A 26,027-nucleotide genomic window follows, 5' to 3' on the forward strand; every position below is an offset into this window, starting at 1 on the left:
ATATGAAAAAAGGAATACACTTGGAAATGACAAAATGTAGAGGTTCAAGACAATACTAGCAGGGGTGGTTAACCCCCAGTTTGGAACCTGACCTGATCCCACAAGACCACCCCCATTGTGGGAAGTGGGCAAGTGTCTTGCTGCAAATCGCTTCCTCCCTGGTCATCAGAATTAGATTATTTGATGAGCACAGAGACAACACCCCTCCTCAGCTGATGTGCATGGGTCATCTGAAGGGGATGCTGTGTGCAAGTAAGGTAAAGGGTCCAGTCGTGTCTGACGGGTTGCGGCACTCATCTCGCATTACTGGCCGAGGGAGCTGGCGTACAGCTTCCGGGTCACGTGACTAAGCCGCTTCTGGCAAACCAAAGCAGCGCACGGAAACGCTGTTTCCCACTGGAGCGGTACCTATTTATCTACTTGCACTTTGACGTGCTTTCGAACTGCTAGATGGGCAGGAGCAGGGACCGAGCAACAGGAGCTCACCCCATCGTGGGGATTAGAACCGCCGACCTTCTGATCAGCAAGCCCTAGGCTCTGGTTTAACCCACAGTGCCACCCGTGTCCCGCGTGTGCAAGTAGCCACACTCATAACTGGTATGCAGCCCCCAGTGAATGGGTCAAGGGTGAATATTATTCTGAGCCCAAAAAACATTAGCCGCCCCTGATTTACATATTAGAGCTAGGACACTTTCAAATTACAATTCCAGGTGCACAGCAGCTAGCTCAGCCATCTTTTCCTGCAACAAACGAACAGCATTTTGCCACCAGCTGGGGAAGTAAGCTTTTGTATGTTGTAATAAATATAACCACAAGGAGGAGACGAAGGCAAGGACTGGAGCCTATTCTGGACTACCAGCTGTTGGTGTTACCAAAGAGGAAAATATAGCAGTATTAGTCAATTATGTATATGTTGTAAGAATTTCAAGGTCTTTCATATATATATAATTGTTATTAATTTACCAAACAAATAATGCCACATGTCTGAAAACAGCGCAGAAAGACAGGCCTCACTCCATTTTGACTCCTAGCTGGCCAAGTGTTTTCATCTGCAGGGAGGAGGTGAGAAGTCTCTGCCTGAGGATGGGCCATTTCCCTCACAAAGGACAGCCATTAGCCCTACCTGCCAGGGAGGAAACCTTTTGTTTTGCAGAAGAAGTGTATTTCTGGGAGGGGTCAAGGAGAGATGGCACAGGTGTGGAAAATTCCCAAGTTACCTCCTCTGACCCTCCCCAATTTGTGATGTAGCTCTGATGTATGGAGGGTGGTGGTCTTGGGTTACACCTCTTCTGTGATTGGATACTGTTTCTGGGGGTGGGCTAGACTCCAGGAGGGATTTTGAAATGTCTTTATAAGAGCATGCCTGCTTTGTTCTGGGTCTTTCCCCTGAAAAACACCATTGTTGCAACAGCTTCAATAAAGATCAAGCTTACTAGCTGCTTTGCTTCTCGATCTTCTCTGGTTGGCCTCTGTTTTTTTTACTCCTACCAATGGAGAACCTACAAAGGATTTTGCAAGGGCTCTTGTGTACCCCATAAGGGAATAAGGGCAGATTTTTGCTTATTACATATAATAATTGTTTTTTAAAGGAAATGTTAAGGAAAACAGCATATAATGGAGACAATGCAGGGGCATTAACTCCTGCTGGTAAAACATGCGTAGCGCTGCCTAGTTGTGTTTATTTAATTCTGTATCAAAAAATATGCAAAAGATGTACACAACTTCAGCTCCTCTGAGCTTCAAATTGTTTTTATATCTAAATGGATATATTCTGTTCCGGCTGAAATAGATTGTCAACCTGCAACAGAAAAAAAGCATTTTTTTTCAACTCTGCTCCCTATTTAGAGTTTTAAGTTTCTCTCCAGTTTTAGCTCTGTTTCCAGCACTTCGCTAGCATCTATAAATAATATTTTGATGTTTTTAAGCCCTCACAAGCATGAAACCATTCTGCGTTGGAAATTGAGAGTTCAACAACATCATGAGGGCCACAAATTAGCCCCTCCTGGGTGTAAGGCAGTGGCCAACAAATTTGTTGTCAGCCCAGCAAAATCAATACCCATCAAGCCAGCAAAATAATAACGCAGGCCAAGGCTAACTGGAAGCCGAACGACAGGAAAAATAAGTATTCCCTTTTCCTCCTCCCACTCCATGAATGGAAATGCATTAAAAAGTAGTAACAGGAACTCTTCTGGGCTCATGCAGGTAGTTGTAACAATTAACAGTGGCTGATCTCTATATTTTGAAAGACACACATGCATCAGTGTTTCATTTGTTATTATCACGTCTTAGAATCAGTTTCAATGGGACAATATTATATTGTCACTTATTCAAGCAAACTTAAGTAGGGTTGTATTCAACTAACGTTTACTCAGAATATTGAAATTAATGACTGACATGTGATTTTTAATTTCAATGGATCTACTCCAAACCAATGTTATCATAGTGTTTACAACTTTGTAAGTAATGATTAACTTTATGCAAATTGATTTAGAGTTGCTTCACTACTATTTCTGTCTTTTGATAAAAAAAAATAAACCTCCAGTTGTAGGTACACATAATGGAGAGTAAGTACCTTTGCAAAACTTGCTTTTGAGTAAACATGCATGGGATAAGGATGGGGTTTGTTCCTGAAAACGCACAAAATAAATAATTAGAAGATGCAGATGACGACCCCAGTTCCTTTCTCTCCCTTTCATTCTGCGTGAGGAGCTGTGATTGAACAACCTTTTTACTAGACGTGTCCCACAAACGTTTCAAAACCACAAGCCTCTATTAATTTCTTCCTATTAAAAACGCAAGCCAAGCCCGCACCAAAACCCAGCTGGAGAATGCGGGCATCGATCCCGCTACCTCTCGCATGCTAAGCGAGCGCTCTACCATTTGAGCTAATTCCCCCTCTGAAGGCGATTGTGAAATTCTACAATGGAAAGTCTCCTCGTGAAATAGCTATAGCATGACTCTTTACTGAGTCAGGGATGGGGGCAGGATCATTTTTGAACAACAAGCTAAAGAGGAGCTTCTGACTCTATAAAGCCACTCTCCCCCTCATTGCTGGCTGGAGAGTTGGAGGCAGGAAGTCATAAAAGGGCAAGTGCTAAAGCGACAGTCTTTGCGATGCCCCTTGCTATGCGTATTCCGAAGGTTCCCACCATGGAAAATAATTTGGGGGGAAAGCATACATTGACATCTGACTTTCTAATTAAGGGATCTGCTTTCTGAGCTCCCATTTACCTCATCCTGCTTAGCAGAGTCATAAGCAACAGGTTGGGGTGTGGGTTTGTTTTTTAAAAACCAAACATAAATAAATCAGCCCCCCTGGGGAAAGCGTGCATCTATCCAGCTACCCTCTTTTATTCTTACATACAAGCCCTCCACTGTATGGGGCAATTCCCCTGTTTATTTCGTTTGACAGAGTGTGATCAAAAAAGCCTTTATTTAAAATAAAATAAAACACACACCAGGGAATTTTAAGCGGTTTTTTTTTAATCTTGCTGATTATTTTTCCTGTTAAAATAAATAAAGGAAAAAGTATGAACTGGAGAATGCGGGCATCGATCCCGCTACCTCTCGCATGCTAAGCGAGCGCTCTACCATTTGAGCTAATTCCCCTCTCTGTTCAATGTTTGCAGCTTAGCCTATGGTGAATCGCCGCAGGAAATGGGATTTCCTAAAAACACACACACACACACACACACACACACCAAAATTCTGCAGTTTACTTTCTAAGCAGTAAAAAAACCCAAATTTAGCTCCATTTGGAAGGGGAATTAAGGAAGTGGAAGGGGTGCATAAGTGGCAGCAAAGAGAGGATCCAAAAACATTCGTTACCAAACAACTGCGGCAGCCTGCACCGTTCATTTCAGAAAGCTCACCTGTCTGGTTCCCTCCCTTTGGCTGGAGGAGCATCGCCCCCTCCAAACCCTGGCTGCACATTTCATTCACAAATACTGATCAGGTTATACAACTACAGTATCGGGTAATCTGCTCTATTGATTCTAAACCATTAGTTTTCACATTATTAAGCAGCAATCTGTCCAACGACGGACTGGTCTCCTTTGGCCAACAGTATAAGGAAGGGAAATAAATGTGTGACATAAAGAGAACACAACCTGGAGAATGCGGGCATCGATCCCGCTACCTCTCGCATGCTAAGCGAGCGCTCTACCATTTGAGCTAATTCCCCTTCCTACTTGTGTTGTGCAGTCGTCACCCTTAGGAGTGCCCTCGCAGAAAATGAGCTGCCTTGTCTTATGCACTGGCATACAGTACGATTTCAGGTTAAGAACGGACCTCTGGAATGAATTAAGTACGTAAAGAGAGGTACCATTGCATTTGTATTTTGCTAAAATACTTCTTTCTTGGAATAGTCCTTTCGCAACCTACTATAAGCGTAGTATCCCATACCAGTCCTACTCAGAGTAGACCCATTTAAATGAATGATCATGACTTAGGTTATAGCTCAGTTCGTAGAGCAGGACACTCTTTAATCTCAGCGTCATGGGCTCGAACTTCACATTTGTGCAGTGCAGGGAGTTGGACCAGATGATTCCTGCTGGTGGACCCTTCCAGCTCCATGATTGATTTCAATGAGTCTGCTCTGAATAACTTAGGTGGACAGAGCCCAGTGTGGTGCATTCAGTTTTTAGGATGTCAATTCACAATACAGTACTGCAATTTTGAATATATTTTTGTCTTATTCATTGGATAATCAACTCATTTTCTTACTCCTCTGTTTCTTGCTTCCCACTAGCAGCAGCATCCCACATCCACACACACACAAAAAAAATACTGGAGAATGCGGGCATCGATCCCGCTACCTCTCACATGCTAAGCGAGCGCTCTACCATTTGAGCTAATTCCCCTTCGCTCCCAGTTCCTTCAGCGCTCACCCTTCAGTGCGTCATCGCAGGAAATGAGCTGTCTAGCAAACATTCACGCAGATGTTCCCTGGCTGGCAGTTCACGCAAGCAAGCAGCGAAACAACGCGGTGCTGAACATCTGTGCTTTTAATCCTCTCCTTCCGGGAGTTTAACTCTCTGGACTTGGACAGAAGGCAGATAATTTATACTGCTGCAGTGAATTAGCAACATCAGTTTTCAAAGCATTTCAATACTGTTACAGGCACGGATCGAATCTCTGGAATAGCCACGCGCAAGAGCAGCCAGCAAAACCCCAGCCAGGCCAATTAAATAAGGAGAGACAGAGCAGAGAAAGGGGGAAGACGAGAAAGGAGTGTGCTGAAAACCCAACCCAAATCTGGAGAGCACAATTTAAAAAAAAAAAAAAAAAGGACATCTGGGGTGCTCCTGCCCTCACAAGGCATTAACCCCCGCACCCTTGGCAAGAGAGACAAACTGGACGCGAGAAAGAAGGCAGAGACAGAACTGTTACAGAGATATGCAATTTGCAAAGGAAGTTTATTGTCGCAGGCGATGTAAAATAAAGGCAGTTTAATCATCCTCACCAGGATTCAGTATTGATTGCATGTAGGGGGGCACAAGCTAAAATGAGGATTCCCTAGGATACTTGTGTCACAGCCCAATCTAAGGGACACCCCCACCACTATTTGTTTGTTTGGCTTTCTTTTTCGATGGAAGGAAGGAAACAAGAGACAGGATAAGGTGCCTCTGCAATGGTCCCTTTCATAGTTGTGTGCAGAAGATACTTTGGTAGGTCTAGCTCAGGCATCTTCTTCTTCTTTGGCGATCACTTGTAGCCAAGTAGCTTTTTTTCACCTTGGCTTGTCCAATGGCACCTGTCAAAATGCTCTCTTCTATACAACAATTTAAAATAAAGGAGCCCTGCCCTCCTTTGCATCTGGATCGCCCTAAGAGGGAAAAGGGAGCAATACGGGCATATGCGGTCAAAAAGAAATTCAGAATAAAACTGATCTCCATGCTGTAGTTTGGAGTTAAAGGCAGGTTAGATTAAGCTGGACACTACTACGCCAGAATACTTAGGCTGCTGGGGAGTAAGTCCAATTGGACTCAGTAGGGATCTACTTATGAGTAGAAGTGCCTTGGTTTGTACTGGTAATCCTGTAGTCTAAACTGCAGCCCTATGTCTGCAAGCTGAAACAGTGTAGCTCAAATTTCAGTGGAACTTCTCCCAATCTGCCAGCCAAGAAGATGAATCACCAAGGAGAGATGAGTCACCAAAGGCTAAATTCCTTATCTTGTGAGGGGAATTAGCTCAAATGGTAGAGCGCTCGCTTAGCATGTGAGAGGTAGCGGGATCGATGCCCGCATTCTCCAACTTATGCTTGTCTTTTATTTTAATAGAGAGAATATTCAAAAGTAAGTTTGTGTAAAATTCTGTGGTGTGTTTTAATACTGTTAAAAGTGGGGGGGGGGGGGGGAGTTTCAGCCTAGTCACCTCACCTCATAAAGAATATTGTAGAGTTGGAAAAGGTTCAGAAAAGGGCAACCAAAAATATCAAGGAGATGGAGCAACTCCCCTATGAGAACAGGTTGCAGCATTTGGGACCTTTTAATTTAGAGAAAAGGCAAGTAAAGGTGATGTGATAGAAGTGTATAAAATTATGTATGGCATATAGAAAGTGGATAAATGTTTTTCTCCCTCTCATAAAACTAGAATTCATGGACATGCAACTAGAACTCTCTGGACAGTTTCTGGAAATCAGTGGAGGGGAGTCTGCTCTTCTTCTTGGCTCCCGCAGGCATCTGCCTGGCCTCTGTGATAAGATGATACTGGCCTGATCCAGCAGGCTCGTCTTATTATATTTTTATATTTAGTGTCCTATGTCTGAACCTTGGGTGGTAAGATTCCAAGAATGCCTACAGCTGATCTCCAACACATGTTCAGCAATCTTGCTCAAGAAGAAATGTTAGAAACAGGTCAAAAGTTATGTTTAAGTACCTTGTATCAAGGAGAATTCCAAAATCCTTATTAGGGCAAATCCTTTATCTGGCTATCCAAAATGTCAGGAAACAAAGGGTTGTGAAAGAAAGGGAGAAAAAAATGGATGATGGTAAAGCCATGGAGTCTGCATCTGATTACAGTCTTAAAATGGAATGTGGTAGTTCTGGAGAACTTTTAAAGCTTGCACAGTTTGTGATATTTTCATTTGTCTAATAAAAGCACTGTCCTGGTATACATGTTTTATTATGGATCAGGATCAATACTTTTACTTCTTGTATCAAGGACCAGTTTTCCAGCACATAGGGCTGTATGCAACGAAGTTGTTCCATTAGTGCAAAAACTTGCACCTGCACAATGGAATTTCCTTCTCTCCTCTCCCTGTGTGCCCCCTCCCCCAGATCTGCTCAAGAGGCTTGGGGGAACTCCCAAAAGAGATTTTGTATGCACATTGAACAGAGCCTCTGATGAGGATCTTAATGTTTAAACATGTATATATGAGAGAAAATTATTTTTCAAGTATCCTGGTCCTAAACTGTTAGGAATTAAGAGGTTAAAACCAGATCTTTAAATTGGGCCAGAAACAAAATGAGAACCAGTTCAGCTGGCCAAGCACTGACAGGTTTAATATGATCAAAACATCTAGTCCCAGTAAAACAATATTGTAGTCCTATTTTGTATCAACTATTTTAGATCTACTGACTGTTTTTTTTTTAAAAAAAGCTCCATGTATAATGCATTGCAGCAGTCTAAGTGTATGTGTGCACCAGAGCACGGTCCATCCAGGTACGGTTGCAGCTAGTTTTATCAACTGAAGTGGATAAAAAGTGTTTCAGGCTCTAATGACAGCACTGGACTAAGCGCCCTCAGACAACATTTTTTTTTTATTACATTTCTCTTCCATCCATATAACTGAGTTCCCTTAGCAGTTTACAATTAAAAATATAATATACAATACAAAATGTAAATGATAAAAACCTTCAATTATAAATAATTCAAAGCAGTGAAAGCTAACACAAACACAGCAGTTATTTCTCTAACTCTTTACAGGGAAGGCCTTCCAGACTTTGTTGGAGTTTTAACTCCCATTATCCCTGACCATGAGTCTTGCAGGCTGGGGCTGGTGGGTGTTGTAATGTCCAGCAACATCTGAAGAGCCATAGACTCCCCATTTGTTCTCTACAGTCAGGAAGAAGGGTAACACGCAGGACTTGAGTTATGGTATGAATTCAACCTATAGCCTTGCTTTTCTGTTTTGAGCGTTTTGAGCCTGTTTTGTGCATGAAACACAATAGTATTGTATTAAATACAGTAGTATTTAATGTTGGAGCAACTGGAAATGAAAAGGGGTAATGTCCTTCATGAGCATAAATCACTCCATGGATGAACTAATAGCAGGTGCAAGGTCAGCCAAGCCAGTTACTACGGTAACGGCCTACTAGCATAGCTGTCAACTCCCCCCCCCCCCTTTTTAAGGGAAATTCCCTTATTCCGAATAGGATTCCTCGCAAGAAAAGGGAAAAGTTGAGAGCTATGCGGCCCAGTGCTCCAGCTATATATGTGATTAATATAAGTCAGCTCAGTTAGACTGCGAGTCATCAGTCCGTTGGTGTTACTAGTGCAGTGTTACAAGTTGAAATGTTGGGAGTTTATTTGGAGCAACAGAGATACTTTTTACTTGTATGTATCCATATACTGTATATCTGTATCTGCAAAAGCCTACAAACCGTATATCTCTATATCCAGAACTGTTTTACTGAGCCTTATCTTCTGCCATAGTAAAGTATTTGGATCTTAAGCTGCATCTGTGTGGTGACTAGTACTGTGAGCAACTATCACTGCGTGTGCATTTCATATCAGTTTCCCAACATTTAATACACCAAGCCAGCCTTTGTAGGTTAAGGTTTTATTCCACTACAGCTCCATCATCCCTGACTATTGGCCATACTGGCCGGGGCTGATGGGATTTGGAGTCCTCCACCACCTGGAGGCCACCCCATTGGCTACCTCAGCAAACTCCGTAATTAACCCTTTCGCAGCCTCATCTCCCGACACTAGAGCGACAAATGCCCGGGAGGGCTCTCTCCTCCTGTCAATTGCTCCACCCCTCTCTACGGAAGGCACAGGCGGCCACCTACTTCCCTTCCTCTCCACCTACCCCGGTCGGTCGGTCTTTTCCCTTCCCTTAACTGCAGCCGCCTACCCTCTCGACGCGCAGAAACAACAAACGACAGCGCGGGGCGGGGCTAGTTTCCAGGAAGTGACGTGATGCTCAAGCAGAAGTCACGTGCTCGGCGCCCGTGTGTTTCCTGGCTGGTGGGGGAGGGGTTTGGACAAGATGGCCGGATCCACAGGTCTGTGTTGAGAGGAAGGCGGGGGGCGCCTTGGAAGGGCTGGCGGGGGGCTTGCACCGGGGAGGGGGTTTCTCTCCCTAGAGACCCCGGTGGCGGGTCCCCGGCGTGGATTATTCCGTGGAGAGCGGTCGGCGCCAGCGCAGCCGGGCCAAGGTTCCGGCGCCGGGAGAGGAGGGCGGGGAGGCCGCGGGGGTTGGCGCTGGGGCCGGAGTCTTCCTCTTGGTGCTGCAAGGGATGCGGGGAGGAAACGCCTGCGGGGTTGGCAGAGGCAGGCGGTGCAGCCGGGAGATGGGGAGGCCGAGGCAGCTTTCCGCTCCTGGGGTTGGTTTTTGTTCAGGGGGAAGGTGGAATTCGGGGTCTTCGGACCTCCTCCTCTCGCTTGGGTTGGGTTTGGGTGAGAGGAAATGTGGCGTTTCTTGAGTCTCTCTTCCGCCCCCACCCCCCGCAACGTAATACTGATAAATATTCCCCCTCTCTTCGAAAACTAAGCCGACCCCAGTGGCATTTAGGTGGATTTTTAATATTGCCGACTCAGAAGTGCAGGCGTTCCTGGTTGCTGAGGGTAGGACAGATACGTTCAACAAAAAACAAACAAAGTGTATATGCGAGGGTGTAATTAAGTTCTGCGTTTTGTCTTAGTCTTTTTGCTGATGAGGTCCGTTGTGCAATTCAGGTCAATATTGCGTATGAATTTTTGTTACTGGCAGGCTTCCCTCCTTTCCAGGTTGTGATCTTGTCGAAGTATTTCCTGCAAAACTCCAGAAGGAAATTTGGTTTTGCTGGTCAGCAGTTAGCGATGAGCTTTGAGGCTTTGTATTGAAATTACTTTCTGTTTTGTTTTTTTTTTAAAATCGTATTGCTGAGGCAGTAGGCTACGGGAAACCAAAGCCTTTAATACTTGGACCTTACAGTTCCGGTGACTTTTTCTTTTCCTCCCTACATCTCCTTTTATCCCAATCCCATTTTTTTTGCCTTTTTTGTATACTGCCCACTTTTCAGCACCCCCACTTCCTAATTCCCCACACCCTTCTTCCCACTTTCAGTTTATTATAGTTCCTACCACAGCTTTTCAATACTGTGTCTCAATTCTCCCCACTTCTCATAAAATGCTAGAAATGCAAATTTTTATCAGTCTTCCAGTTCATGCGGTTATCGGTGAAGTGGAAATATTGCAGCTGAGTAGTGCTTGTGAACAAGGGGTGGCAGTTATTCAAAATTAATGTGAAGTAAAATGCATAACTGTTATACTATGGATTATGTTAAAAAGTTCATTTGAGATTTAAACATGTCACATAATTATTATGGCATGTTGTCCTTGAAGTCTGTTGTTGATCACAGATGGTGTTACCAATGAATTTTACTTGAAAATAATAACCTTTAATAACCTGGGTCTACTTGCTTGGACTGTAATTATCTTCCTTTTCATCGTTGGCAATATGTTTTGCACCTGGATCTTTCACAGCACTGAGAGGTGCTGAACTTGTAAGGGTATTTAAATAATTTTGACTTTGTGTTCGTATATTCCAGCCTTTTATTTAAACACTGTTAATAGGTGATTGTTTTTGTAACAGTGGTTGGTACCTTGTGCTGAATAAACTGTAAATAATTTTAACCTGGAAGCTGTGCATATCATTCAGTTATCTTGAAAAGGCATTTTCTTTCAGATTCACAACATGTGTATGTATTAGTCTAAATATTTTTAATTGTGTTACAGCCACATAGGAATTAGCTGAATAAAGGCATTCATTAATAAAAATTAAAACCTCTTAATAATATCAAACCCACCCATAGCCCTATTTTAACATTTGTCACAAAATACCTTCATAAGCCAGGCTTGATGGGGGATGGGTGGAGTTCCAAACCTAGTGGGGGAACACTTGTTTGATCTTAATATTCTGTGATGGGACACAGAATACAGTACAAGTTACTAAGACAGTCGGTCCCAAACCATTTAGTGGTTTAAAGATCAAAACCAGTTCTACTGGGAAATAATTGTATATCCTGATGGCTCTCTGTGTGGAGCAGGTTGCTATGCACAGATCTGGTTAATATTAGAACTCACTTTGTCAACTTTATATGTTGTGCTTTCCCAATACTCATGAAATCTGGATTTTAAAGTATTGTTAGCATGAACATAATTCTCTAAAAGTTGCTGTTTTGCATTGAAGTTCTTGAGTGACAATCAAAATATAGAATGTCGTATTGGATCCCATGATGATCTTCAGTTATTTGTGCCAATGTAGAAAAAACAAAATAAGCAGTATTTATATGTCCAGACATATGACTGCCTGGGTGTTTTTACTCGTTTAATAAATGCAGTCAACAATACAGCCACAGTATTTTAAATAGTAACTCCTTTCAGTTATTTGTTACTGAAGAAATACAAAACATAAACTGATACATACATAATTTATTTTTTTCCATTAAACATTTACAACTTATTTACAACAAAACTATTCAGAATTTTGCCAGAGTTTGCTGCAATTCAGGCCAGAATTTTGTTTTTAGCACCATGTCTTTCCAAGATAAATAGGGTAGTCTCTGGGCATCACTGATATGCCTTTCTTAATTTGTCCATTAACCATAAGCTGCCTTGTATAGCTCCCATCAAACTTCATACAAAACACAGTTTCCAAGCTGTGTTCTCTTAAGGGAACCGTAAGCTTCTGCCGCAAATGTAAACAGCTAATGAGAGTTCATTTCATACTCTAATTATGAATCTGCCTTGGGGCAAGGAAAAGTTCCTTTCAAAGATAACACTCAGCACAGAAAATCCACTAATTTGGGGTTATTATTTTAATTTACTAAATCTTTATTGGCATATTTTCGAAGCAAAAGGAAGAACAAGCAAGTATAGGTCCTCTGCATGGAGAAGATGGAGAAATGCTATTGGGTCACAGAGAGAAGGCAGAATTGCTCAGCACCTGCTTTGCCTCTGTCTTCACCCAAAAGGAAAGCAATGACCAACCCGGTGATAACAGAATAAACAATGCAATGAGGGAGCTGCAGCCCAAGATAGGAAAAGAGTGGCAAGGGAACACCTAGTTACTAAATGAATTTAAATCTCCAGTACTTGATGGGCTGCACTCAAGGGTACTAAAAGAGCTTGCAGGTGTAATCTCCAAGTCTCTGCCTATAATAATTGAGAATTGTTGTAGAACAGGTGAGTTCTCTGCAGATTCTCCCCATTTTCAAAAATGTGAGAAAAGACCTGGTATATAGATAGCAGTAAAGGGTTGTTCTGTGAGAATTTAAGAAATAGTTCTTTGATTACTAAGACTTTGCATGGGTTTCTAAAAAATAAATCATGCCAGAGAAATCTCATTTCTTTTTTTGACAGAGTTAAAAGTGTGGTTGATCATGAGAATGCTGTGGGCGTAGTGTATCTTGATTTCAGTAAAGCTTTTGACATAAAGGGTAAAGGGACCCCTGACCATTAGGTCCAGTTGCGGACGACTCGGGGGTTGCGGTGCTCATCTTGCTTTACTGGCCAAGGGAGCCGGCATACAGCTTCCGGGTCATGTGGACAGCATGACTAAGCCGCTTTTGTTGAACCAGAGCAGCGCACGGAAACGCCGTTTACCTTCCCGCTGGAGTGGTACCTATTTATCTACTTGCACTTCGTGCTTTCAGTGCTAGGTTGGCAGGAGACTGCTAGGTTTTTGACTTAGTGCCCCATAATATTCTTGCAGGGAAGTTGGTGGATTGTGGATTGGATGGGGTGACTGAGTGTTAGGTGGATTTGTAGCTGGTTGACTGAGTGAACCCAAAGAGTGCTCACTAATGGTTCCTCATCTTGGGGGGAAAGTGAAAAGTGGGATGCCACAGGGTTGTTCAGTGTCTTTATAAATGACTTGGATGAAGGAATTGAGGGGATGCTCATCAAATTTGTAGATGACACCAAACGGGGGAGGGGTAGCCGTAGAAGACAGAATCAGGACTCAAGTATTGTATTGTATTGTATAATCTTAACAGATGAGAGAACTGAGCCAAAACTAACAAAATGAATTTCAATAGGGACAAGTGCCATGTTCTACAATTAGGCAGCAAGAACCAGCTGCACAAATGTAAGATAGGGGACTTCTGGCTTGCCAGTAGTGCATGTGAAATAGATGACAAACTTAATAGGAGTGCACAGTGTGATGCAGCAGCAAAAGAAGTATAGTGGCCAGATCAAGAGAAGACATCGTACCACTATTTTGCCTTGGTCAGACCACACCTAGAATACCGTGGCCAGTTCTGGGTGCCAGATTTAAGGAGGATATTGACAAACTGGAAGGTGGACAAAGTAGGGCAACCAAGATTATCACGAGTCTGGAAACTAAGCCATATGAAGAATAGTTGAGGGAGTTGGGTATGTTTAGCCTGGAAAAGAGGAGACTGACAGGTAGAGATGATAGGCATCTTCACATATTGAAAGGGATACCGCATGGAAGATGGGGCAAGCTTGTTTTCTCCTGCTCTGGAGGGTAGGACCTGAACCAATGGCTTCAGGTTACAAGAAGAGGGATTCTGATGAAACACCAAGAAGAACTTTCTGTCAGAAAGAGCTTTTTGACAGTACAACAGACTACCCTGAAAGGTGGTATACTTGCCTTCCTTAGAAGTTTTTGAGCAAAAGTTGTATGGCCACCTGTTATGGATGCTTTAGTTGAGATTCCTGCATTGCAGGGTGTTGGATTACATTACCCTTGGGGTACCTTCCACTCTATGATTCTATGTTTTCATGATGCACATGAATATAATATTTAATGCTGCAATTAGAGAGATTATCATGCAGAAAAAAATGGTTCTGGCCTTTATCAGATGCTAGTTTTGCATGTTTAGAAATATCTGTTCTTCTTTGCACAATAACACTGTACAGAAAGTGAGTCTGAGGATGCACATGCACAGCAATACATACAAATGTTTTGTGTATTATCCAAATGTTCACTGTTTGGTAATGGAGATATGCTTATATTCAAAAAAAGGTTGTGAGCAGCTACAGCATGAGAGCAATTTTAAAATTTAGTCTGCAATACATTGCTGTATTGTGAGGGGTTCTAATTAAAAAACTGTTTTCCATGGCAACCATTGGGCATTCTTAATCTTAGTTGGAAACTATAGCAGGGCACTTATGGAAAGGAGATATTTTGGTGTGTAAGGGGAAACTACTTATTGGCTAGTGTAAAGCATGCTTTTGGTTGTGTGTATGCTTAAGCTGATTTTAGTCATACGTCCTGGAGAGAGTGCATAGGGAATTACAGCTTTGTTTATAGTGGGTCAAATCCTGGTTTATTTAACTTCCCCTTTTCTTTTGAAGTCAAGTATATTTGTAGTCCTGCTTGAAGCAGAGTGCTGTGGGGAAGCTTTAAGAATGAAAAATGGCCAGTAATGGTGATAACCCTCCCATGGTTATTATTTCCTGCTCAGGTTTTTGTAACTGTATTGGAATCTACAGTGTATTCCTTTATAGGTTGTGTGATATCACAGTATGGCATAGGTCAACTCATTATCTCCCATTGCTATATTTCAGCATAATGAATGCACACTTAGGATCTCCAGCATCTTTGGTATTTAGAAGTCTTGGAGATATTATCTGTTAAAATCCCTTAGCACTTTTCTCTCTCAAAATAGCCACATGAGCATGCTTGTGGTCAAAGCAACTTAGGGCAGGCATTGCATAATTGTTTGACCTATGCAAGGAATTACCGGTAGATATGTACATACCTGCTTTAGTAACCTGATACAGTCGTTTGAGCTGCCAGTACAGTTTGTGGATTTGGATCATATTTTGAAATGCATCCTTTTATTTGTAGGGAAATGGTGTATTGTGAATTTGCTTCTCTAATCCTTTTCATACAACCAGTCCTCCACGAGAAATGAATGCTTTCCTGTATTTTTATTTTTGTTACTAAATGGGAAGTAACTGATTTCTACTCTGAACTGTTGTTTAGTCAGACAATTGCAATATTTCTTAAATGCCTTCTAGTTCTGAAATTCATCTCAATTAGAATTTGTGTGCGCAATATTCTTATTAAATATGCAGTATGTGGGACGTGGGTGGTGCTGTGGGTTAAACCACAGAGCCTAGGGCTTGCTGATCAGAAGGTCGGCGGTTCGAATCCCCACGACTGGATGAGCTCCTGTTGCTCGGTCCCAGCTCCTGCCCACCTAGCAGTTTGAAAGCACGTCAAAGTGCAAGTAGATAAATAGGTGCCGCTCCAGCGGGAAGGTAAATGGCATTTCTGTGCGCTGCTCTGGTTCACCAGAAGCGGCTTTGTCATGCTGGCCACATGACCTGCAAGCTGTATGCCGGCTCCCTCGGCCAGTAACGCGAGATGAGCGCTGCAACCTCAGAGTGGGACACGACTGGACCTAATGGTCAGGGGTGCCTTTACCTTTTTATGTGTGACTAGGACCAGTTCAGATGATGATATTGGCTTTATAATAAAAGATAACGAATAATATCATTGATTTTCTGTAAATTGCTGTGAGACATATAGTGAAAAGCAGGATTAAGTGCTAAACAAACAAGCCCGTACCCCATGCATTTAGCTCCTTTGTTTATCTGTTTGCGATGTAAGCAGTCGAACCAGGAAGCACCTAATGAACCACAGTGCCCTCGGAAACTAGGGTTACGAGCTTTGAAACAAGCTAAGACAGTTAACCCACTTAAAGTATGATTTAATATTCTAGCTTGTTTCAAATATGGTGACCATAATTTTTTGGGTTTGCTTATGCTGCAGAGGGAGGAGCAAATAAGCTGAGTGTTTGGGCAAAGACTCATATTTATTACTACTATAATAATAATTATTATTATATATTTATTTATATCCCACCTTTTCCTCTAATGGGACTCAAGATGACTTACAGCTAAAAATAAGAGCCGCTTATTTCATCTTAAACTGATAAAGGATTGTCTGAATGTAACCAGTATTCCGCAGAGAAGTAATGACTGAGTAGTGCTTACTGTTGTAACGCTGAGGTAACTGTCATAGCTCTATATATTAAAACTTACTTTCTGAAGCAGAAAATTGATGAACTAAATGGTGAAAATTATGGCTGTATATGACTTCCAGATATGAAATTTGATCATGTATTTTAGACTGTCACTTAAAAAAAAAGACCCATAAGAAAATCAAATCTGCATCCAAATAATTTTACATTGCTGAGGAATTTAAGATTCCAAGTTGTATGATACTTCATAAGTGGAAATAAGTTTGTTTTTCACATTGGTTAAATTCAATATGTATACTAGTAAAATGTGTTATATTTATAAATTCTCAGGTGTGGAATTTTTAGTTGGCTCAACCAGGCCTTCATGCTAAGACGTGACGAGATCAGCTGTGATTTTGAACATTGCTATTTACATTGCTTTACTTTTTTCAAATAGTTAAAGTCCCTCGTAATTTTCGCTTGTTGGAAGAACTTGAAGAAGGTCAGAAAGGAGTAGGAGATGGTACAGTAAGCTGGGGCCTCGAAGATGACGAAGACATGACACTTACAAGGTGGACGGGCATGATTATTGGACCACCAAGGGTCAGTGCTATAAGTTAAATCTTCATTTAGTGGAACGTTTCAGACATTTGCAATGCATGGTTGTTAGCTATGGGTTATGCTATGGGGTGGATCAACTAAGTTAAAGAGTAGACTCATCAATTTCAGTGGATTATTCAGAGTACTGTATAACTTAATTGTATTCAGCCCAATTAGGAATCTTTTAAGCTATAACAGAAGTTAGCCCTATAGCTAACCTTGCTTTTTCACAATTGGTAACATTGGTAGAAAGGTGTGGAATGGTTTCTTATAGGCCCAGGGTCAATATGTGAGCCACATAATTGTAACATTAAGGACAATGGTATTTTTATTACATTTTATTGAAGACTATCAAATCTATATTCAGATGACAGTGTCTCATGGTTACTCCTGCTCAAGTTGAAGTGCTCCAAATGCATATTCAGTAGTATGCAATTGTGGCCCAGCACAGATGCATATTTTTGTTGCATGCATTCAAACAACACGTTGATGATATGAGCTATGCCTCTTTAAACAACAATTTCAGCTCTGCCAAGAAACAGTTTGGACCTTTAGAAACATGAAATAATCTGTTTTAGTTTTTGACTTATAATATACCACTTCAGTGTGTGCCTGTTAGTCACACTGAGCTTATGGCACCAAATATTCTCCCTTCCTTTAGTTTTATGTGTGCTTGTATGTGCAGGCATAACCAACAAAGTAACCTGATGTGGATGGTGACAGTTGACATGCCTATCTGGTGTACACAGAGTTGTGTTGCCTTCCCCTCCTTTCCCTTTAAGACCTGCATGTTGGCAGCAAAGCCTGGTATCATGCTAGTCACATCTCATTTGTTTTGTATTATAACCCCAGGATCTACTCCCAACAGCTTAGTGCAAAAGCGATTCAGCCATTAATAAAGAACCCAGTATGCCCCAATGACATTCTGAACCTTTCAAATTTGTTTTCAGTACTGGAACTGAACTGAGCTCAGTTTTTAACACAAGTCCATACCTGATTAGGTTTCAACAGCCTACTGTAGGTGGGGAAAGTATTTTTGTTTTATTTTATGCTGTTAGGAGGCAGAAGCCTTTGCCAATCTATTGCAAATTAGCTAGAGATCCATCAGTAAAGCCTGGTCTACCTTCTCTCCACCCATTCCATACGCCAACAATGTGCTCTGGCTTTCCCTTTGAACCTTAGCCTTCCAGGTGTGTCTTGGCTTGAGAAGGTTGGAGTAGCAGCAACATCTGGATCACTTCAGGATACTGTGGCTTTTTGGCTTGGCTCCTCTTGCCATGCACTCCAAAGGCAGCCCCTACCCTTGCTTTACCCCAGACACAATTAGTCTTTGAAAATCAGGTATCTGCATATTGTATGGCTGACATTGCTGTAATATAATATAATATAATATAATATAATATAATATAATATAATATAATATAATATAATATAATATAATATAATTAATATAATTAATATGGAATATGGAATATTATGGGCATCCAGGAATTGGGCAGATATGTAACTGTTTTCTGCCTATAGGCAAAGTTAAGATAGACTGTATTTCTTTGCCATTTTACATTCAAATGAATCACAAAGCGGCCTACAAACAGTAAATATCAATAGAGCATAATAGAACACCAGAAGTATGGCATTAATCATATAAAATAATTAACAAACCAATATACCATTATAGTCTATAAAACACTATTAACAAAGCAGCAACTAAAAAATAAGGTAAACATCACAATTACAGCAAAAGTCATATGATTAACAAATCAATATGTCATTTATAATCTATAAATAGCAGCTAAAAATAAGCACTGTTAAGTTCATACACACACTCTCCACACCCCTATGACTCATAGTATTTCATTCTGTTCAGTTCATTAAAATAAACACAATGCCTGTTGCTAAGCCAGCTCAGTGAGATGCTGCACTGGACGGGGTCTTCAGTTAGTGAGCCATGGTTGAGACGGTGGTTTTTCAGATCTACCACTGGTGGTAAGGTGGAAGTTGGCTTTGGGTAGCCCACCCAGGTGCCTTTAGTAAGAAAACGGGCTAGATTATCTGACTGGTTAAGCTATTTGGTATGAATGGTAGCCTTGAACATGGGGTTATGCCTGCAGTAACTTGTTATACTGGCTTCTGTGATTCTAGCATAGAGTATATAACCAAGTTTTCTGGATAGCAAAGAATAGGGTTAGAAAAACTTAATCTCCAGACTTTGCACAGTTACACATATTGTATGATCTGCCACAATTTTCAGACATAGCTAGATGCTCAGCTTTCTCTTGTAGATTCAACATGCATTATACTTTGGCCAAATGTGTGTCTTTTTATTTTTTATTAATCTGCCAGTTTTGCAAACAGAGGGCTTCTTCACTTGTGTTTCTCCTTAGGATGTTCTTATCTTCTGGCACTTGCACTTCATTTTCTTCAATTCCCGGGGAATTGGAGTGAACTCTTCTCCCCTCACCCTCCTATAATTTTCAGTGCATATGTGTGTTTCTAGGTAGCATGGGGGGCGGGGGCAGGAACATACCCAAGGAGTAAAATACAAGAAATCATGGGAACAGTAGTAGGAAGAGGTCGTGGTGAACTGCAAATCTGGAGGAAGCTTCTATATGCCAAGAATAAATTCTGACTAAAAGAGAGGATTTGGTACTAATATTAGGACTGGTTTCCTTTTATTTTAGTTTTGAAGATCATTCATAAAATTAGCAGCATTGTTGTGGAGCAGCATCAATCATTTTTTCTGCATCACGCACACTGAATGTCCTAAAGTTAGTATCAATTTGAATTTGTTTTGATCCCATTATTTTAGTTGCATTTAGTTGCATTACCAGTAATTATTTATATGTAGAGACTGAGAGCAGCTAATGCAAGGCAATTCTAGTTCTGTTTCCCCAAAACTGACCTGTCAATGTGCTTACTTAAACATCTTTGACACAGTAGTCAAAGCTTAGGCAAATCTGTCTTTTCTGAGAAAAGGGGATCCCAGCAATGCTAGGATTTGTGGGTGTTCTGGTCAGTGTTGTGGAAGGAATAGTAAATATTCCTGGAACTCAAGCTAAATCTAGCTAAATGGTAAGAAGCAGTCTGGGTAAGTGATGGGAAATTATATACTAAAATGCTGTGGACAGCTTCTGTCTTCTCTGAAGATGAAGAGATACTGCATCTATGGGATAGGGAAAGAAGAAGAAGGAGGAGGAGTTTGGATTTGATATCCCGCTTTTCACTACCCGAAGGAGTCTCAAAGCGGCTAACATTCTCCTTTCCCTTCCTCCCCCACAACAAACACTCTGTGAGGTGAGTGAGGTTGAGAGACTTCAAAGAAGTATGACTAGCCCAAGGTCACCCAGCAGCTGCATGTGGAGGAGAGAAGACGCGAACCCAGTTCACCAGATTATGGGACTACCGCTCCTAACCACTACACCACACTGGTTTTAATTTAGTTAGTTCGGATAGTCACTGAGCACTGAGCCCAGTAGGTTTTTGAGCAGCAGTAGTGAATCTCAGCCCCTCCAAGACTCTGGACCTTGGGACCCTCCCTTGTCCACACCCCTTACCAACACTTCTTGTGTGCTTCTCACATGCTGTTGCCTGAAAGGGGGGGGGGATGTATGTTTGAATTGTGATAATGGCTCTTGATTGCCTGGATAGAGGTAGGTGTTTGGGTGTGTAGAAAGCTGACTTTTGCATGGCTGAAATGTAATCTACTGAATGGGGTAACGAGTCATAGCCACTGCTCTGCTGACTTTTGCCTAAGTTCCCACTCAGTTTTGCATCTGGCTGCATGCACCACTGGCATTTTGCCTGCCTTCAAAGGTTGCTCATGAGAGAATGTGACCTTCACGGAGAGAGAGGTTCTCCACCCCAATGTAGAACATTCATGAAGGGAATTCTCATATCTATATAGTCGTCGTCGTCGTCCCCCGCCAAAAAAGCTATATGCGGTTTCATTTAAAACAGTTCTTTGTCACCTTCCTACTGTGAAGCCTTCAAGGTGACCTATAAAAATTCAAATGCAACCATAATAGAACCCACAACAAAATTACCACTTATGAATTATACCCAGTTGTGCCTGTCTGTGCGTGGAATACTTGCCCAGCAGGAATTCCTCATTCTTCCATTCCTCCTGCAGCCTCTCACACTTCTGTTTCCCTGCTACTCCTAGTTGTTTTAGTCTTTAAGCAATCAAGATGAAATTGCACTGTCTGATTACTGGACTGACCCCTGGTCACAATTTTCCCAGATTAATTTGATACATGCATATTTGTTCGGAGTGTTCAGTAATTTGAGTACTTCATCCACACTGAGATCTGAATGAGTCATAAGGTAGTTTTGACAATGTCATATAGTCTACAATTCAGATTCTTCAGTAATTAATAAACTAGAACATAATTTTAATTTTAATGATAAGCCACTTTACTTAGTGAAATAATAAAAGAGTTAAATATTGTTTTTAGGGCTGACAGGTGTTGTGAAGGAACCAACATTGTATTTCAGATCAGTGAGATGCCTTGAGTGGGGTCGTTGTGAACTAGGTATGTATATACAGGCACAGGATCCACAAGGCTACTGCAACACATGTGGAAAGTAGGAGGAGATAGTTTCTCATATGTCAAAGTGAAGAAGCTTTTTAATTGCATGGGTGATGTTTTGTGGAAGGTCTTTCCACTATTATGGGTATTGGGCTTCTTTACTCAAGCACAGTTCAGTTCGGAAAGCAAGCGTGATTACCTTCCTCTGTCTCTCAGCAACTACATTCAAGCAGGGTATTATTATATGCAGAAGCCTATCCTAAGTTCTGTCGCTGCCTTCTTCTCAATTTTGGTTTGTTGCAAAGTTCTGTTTGAGGTTATTGGCTGCCTTCTGCCACCTATCCTCTGCCTTTACATGTATATATTTCTTACAGTTTCTCTATTAAAAATTGATCCTTTGAATGATAGTGGCATTGAGGTTGGCTGTTTTGTGAGTATTAAGGGGAAGATACATCTGGATTTCTCATTTTATAAAAATCTTTGGGCAAGAAACCTGAAATAATGGTTACCAGGTGAAGGGGGAAAATCTGCCATGAAATGATAACACCAGTTTCTTCTTGCTAAGCCTTAGTTAAGTTGAACTTCCTTTGTTGCTTTAAGATACTTATTTGTCCCAATCCTGCTAGTGTTATGTACGTATCTCTAGATGGCTGGAGAACTGGGGATATATACAAGCCATGTTCTTCAGCTAGTCTGCATGCATGGAGCCCTTCAAAAAATATTAAAATTTCACCAGTCAGCTGTTAGGAGAGAGCAGGAAGCTGAATTCACCTGCTACCCCTCTTTCCTTCCAAACAGCTGGTCAGCAGAATCTTACCAATTTTGAAACAGCTCTGCACACGATCCTTGAGATGGGGATGACTGACTTTGTTTCAGTATTGTTATTTGGAATGCATATTAGCTTTCAGTATGATTAATTCTTTTTTCCCCTCCTCTGTTTACTAGACAAATTATGAAAACAGAATATACAGCTTGAAAGTAGAGTGTGGGCCTAAATATCCAGAAGCACCTCCAACAGTTAGATTCGTAACTAAAATTAATATGAATGGAATAAATAATTCCAATGGAATGGTAAGATGGAATGCAAAATGATCAAGCCAGTTTATTTTTTGCAGAAAAGCTGTTAAGGATTCTGCTTCCTTTTTAATCTCCCAATAAATTTGTAAATTGTGCTGTCATATTATGTGTTGGTGGTACCTACGGACAAGGGGTTGCATCCACATTTAGTCATTTTTAGAGCAGACCCATTGAAATCAGTGAAACTTGAGTTTGTCATTATTACTTTACCCCATTGATTTCAGTGGGGTCTATTCTAACCAAGTCTGGATCTATACAAAAGTTATAAAGTCACAGTAAAAACAAGAGGCTTAATCGATTTTATGTGGTGTGAAATAGTTAAAGGAATGGAAAGCAATTTTTTTAAAATTGTGACTGCCAACATTATCAACTTCTTAAATTAGTAAACATTTTGTGTATAGGAACGTGCCAAAGCCACAAATCTCTTTCTCTGTGTAGGAGATTCATCTAAGAAGTGTGTAATGTTTGGCATGCCCTTGGGTTCATATATTCAAATTTTACAATTGGAGCCATAATTTGGAGTACTGCAAATTAAAGGAAACATCATCAATTATAGTTTGCCTTTGCTGTCATGTTAAATAATTAAATTTACAATCTTTGTCCCTTTAGCTTCCGTGTTTCTATTATGGTCAATCCAACTAAAGCTGCAGAGGTTGCCCAGTGAAAATGATCCTTTGAGTATCTCTCAGTCAAGTACAGTGGTACCTCTGGTTACGTACTTAATTTGTTGCGGAGGTCCGTTCTTAACCTGAAACTGTTCTTAACCTGAAGCACCACTTTAGCTAATGGAACCTCCCACTGCTGCTGCGCCGCCAGAGCATGATTTGTGTTCTTATCCTGAAGCAAAGTTCTTAACCTGAAGCGTTATTTCTGGGTTAGCGGAGTATGTAACCTGAAGCGTATGTAACCCAAGGTACCACTGTACAGGAGTAAATTCAAAGCAACAACACATCTGTGGTCTGTGCTTGCTCTGTATCAGTTGTGTTGGTTTCCTCCCCAGTTGAGTAGGCCATTGATTTCAGTGTAATGGACTGAAAATCTATTAAATGGGAGACTTGCAAGTAGGTTGCTGATTTTTGAGTGAACAGTCAGGTAAAAACTGAACTGATGAATCCCAAACAAACTTAGTTATATTGGAATTTTGTTAGGAAGAACTGTGACCTAGCTCTAAAATATTCTGTATAGATCAGGGGTGGCTAACATTTGTGTGTGTGTGTGTGTGTGTGTGTGTGTGTCATCCAAGGTCTACATTTCCTCTTGGCCAACACTCGAGGCTGAATGTCAGGAGGTGGTGTGGCTGCTCACATGCATGCACAAATGTACAGGGCCCATTGCTCATGTGGGTCTGACTCGTGCCATCTGATTGAGAAAGGGCCCTATTGCCCCTTCCCTGCTCATCAGATGATTGAAACTACTGTGAGACTGCTGGGGTGGGCAGAGAGGTTTACCCATCCTCCACAGCCCCTTGTCACATTTGTTTTTATTTTTAATTAGGGACTTGGCAGTGTGGGGGACAGCGGCAGAAATTTACTTGGTGGCCTGTGGCTAGCCACCCTCAATACAGACCCTCTATAGCAGTGTTTCCCAAACTTGGGTCTCTAGCTGTTTTTGGACTACAACTCCCATCATCCCTAGCTAGCAGGACCAGTGGTCAGTGATGATGGGAACTGTAGTCCAAAAACAGCTGGAGACCCAAGTTTGGGAAACACTGCTCTATAGAATGTCCTATAGTGTAAAAATTCATTGTGGAAGTACTGTGAGATCTTGACTGTTGTATATCCCAGATCTATAAACACATTTTCTGTAGGGTTGCTTATTTTTCCATGGCCTTTAGGGGTGCATGCATTCTTTACTTACTAAAAAACAGTATTCTTTGTTACCTTGCAGATTCATTGCAATAGTTTCTGTTTTAAATTCCAACAGCTGCAAGTGTCTATTCTAAGTTCCTTGAATTTTATCCAAACTCAAATTATTCCTAAGAGACAGAATAGTTGGCCTGTTTTTTTAAGGATGAATTAATAGAGAGGTTAAATCGCTGCTGCACTATCCAATAATTAATTAGTTGATGCATGCTGACATTTACATGTTTCTGTTGACTATGTTGCTAAGCCAAAATGGTCAGTTTTTACTAACCTATCCATGAGATATGACAAAACATTATTTTCACCTGCCTTCCTCCTCTTGAACTGTTTAGTGGGAGATGCCATATGTTTTGAAAACTTTCCCTGAATAGCTATAAAAACTAAAAAAAATTCAAAAGGAGCCACAAATTCTCATCCTTGACATTTGTATCCATGGCAGTTTATGATGAGTCACAGTGATAATTAAGGCCTCATTCCTACCACTTATGTACTAGTGCAGCTAGTGTTAGCACCAGGCCATAAGAGCAGGTGGCTGGTGTTTAGGTTGTCTGAAAACTCAATGCAAGCATCCTACCACAGTTATGGAATTGGTTATTTTACGTGCCTTACTTAAATGTACACTTTCTTTCCTTACAGGTGGATGCACGAAGCATACCAGTGTTAGCAAAATGGCAAAATTCTTATAGCATTAAAGTTGTACTTCAAGAGCTAAGGCGTCTAATGATGTCCAAAGAAAATATGAAGCTTCCACAACCTCCAGAAGGACAAACTTATAACAATTAATTTTAGCTGAATCCCAAACTTGTCTTAAACAACTTCTACTTATGTTTAATGTCTTGATTCAATCTCACAATGCAAACCACCCACACATTAAGAGTTTCTGCTGGTGTACGTGATCTGGACATTTGAAAGAATATATATATATGTATATGTATGCCCCATATGTTTTCAGGCACAATCAGAGAGAGAAAAAAGGCAGCACAATTATTTTTCCTCTTTACCAAGGCACTATAATTTTAAGCATAAACCTGAAGTAGCCTAAAATTGGAGCTCCGGTGTTTCAAGATGAAAGCATGACAGGAAGTGTCAGGTTGCTGTGGAATAATGTTTCAGAAAACCTTTTCTCAAGAAGAAAAAAATACAAATGGCATGCTTTATCCATCTTGCTTTAGTAAAAGAGCTGCAGATAAATTTGTTTCAGTAGCAGGTACTGCAAATACCATTGCTCAACTTGTTTAATTTTTGCAAAGGTGTGGGTGCTGACTGCTAGTAGTGTCACAGAATACGGTCAGGATTGTTTTGATACTTGTATTTATAAAATGGGGAAATGATTTTCTTTTAAGCGGCTCCTGTGTGTTACATGTAATGGACATTGCAAATATTTGTTTACAGTCTTTGTTCTAATAAACCATGCATTTAAGTTTTAGTGAAGCAAAACAAAAAAGGAAAATAGGTGTATGGATATGTGATTGAGAATAAAATTAGTCTTCAAATGTAAATAAAATGTGGAAAGTATCTGAGGCTGTGCTTATCTGTCTGTTTAAGTTATGCCAGTTCTACCTTGCAGCACTAAGAGGTCAGATGTTGCTCCTAATCTATGGCAGTGTTCCACTCACTCACTTATATCTTAGGCAGTTGAAGTGATTTCAGCCAGGCCAGATCCTTAGTTTAGGCACAAGTTAGGTTCTGCATGTGTAATAATTTTTAAGACAAAACACAAAATATTGAAGACAGAATGGACACCTAGTTGTAACTTTACTGTTTTATAACTGCTCATGCCCATGTGTCTCATTGCAATGCTTTATTGC

At 41.0% G+C, this 26,027-nt stretch overlaps 1 protein-coding gene and 5 non-coding genes across 7 annotated transcripts; 2 read left to right on the plus strand and 4 right to left on the minus strand.

Annotated features, from left to right (window-relative positions):
- Positions 1-2,822: 2,822 nt before the first annotated feature.
- TRNAA-AGC lies at positions 2,823-2,895 on the minus strand. The gene has a single exon. It is a non-coding gene; the product is annotated as a tRNA-Ala (tRNA).
- A 641-nt stretch (positions 2,896-3,536) lies between these two features.
- TRNAA-AGC lies at positions 3,537-3,609 on the minus strand. Its single transcript has one exon. It is a non-coding gene; the product is annotated as a tRNA-Ala (tRNA).
- A 501-nt stretch (positions 3,610-4,110) lies between these two features.
- Positions 4,111-4,183, minus strand: TRNAA-AGC. Its single transcript has one exon. It is a non-coding gene; the product is annotated as a tRNA-Ala (tRNA).
- A 606-nt stretch (positions 4,184-4,789) lies between these two features.
- On the minus strand, positions 4,790-4,862 carry TRNAA-AGC. The gene has a single exon. It is a non-coding gene; the product is annotated as a tRNA-Ala (tRNA).
- Positions 4,863-6,181: 1,319 nt separating this feature from the next.
- On the plus strand, positions 6,182-6,254 carry TRNAA-AGC. The gene has a single exon. It is a non-coding gene; the product is annotated as a tRNA-Ala (tRNA).
- Positions 6,255-9,155: 2,901 nt separating this feature from the next.
- On the plus strand, positions 9,156-25,734 carry UBE2V2 (ubiquitin conjugating enzyme E2 V2). Of its 2 annotated transcripts, none has more exons than XM_033155175.1 (4): positions 9,156-9,233; positions 16,609-16,754; positions 22,226-22,351; positions 24,856-25,734. In XM_033155175.1, the coding sequence occupies exons 1-4, from the start codon at positions 9,218-9,220 to the stop codon at positions 25,000-25,002; spliced, it is 435 nt and encodes a 144-aa protein (XP_033011066.1). In that variant the 5' UTR covers positions 9,156-9,217; the 3' UTR covers positions 25,003-25,734. The 2 variants fall into 2 exon arrangements, with proteins under 2 accessions (XP_033011066.1, XP_033011067.1); XM_033155176.1 differs by lacking the exon at positions 9,156-9,233 and adding an exon at positions 16,078-16,200.
- Positions 25,735-26,027: the final 293 nt, after the last annotated feature.

This window comes from Lacerta agilis, chromosome 7 (assembly GCF_009819535.1).
Source record: "Lacerta agilis isolate rLacAgi1 chromosome 7, rLacAgi1.pri, whole genome shotgun sequence".
Lineage (NCBI taxonomy): Eukaryota > Metazoa > Chordata > Lepidosauria > Squamata > Lacertidae > Lacerta > Lacerta agilis.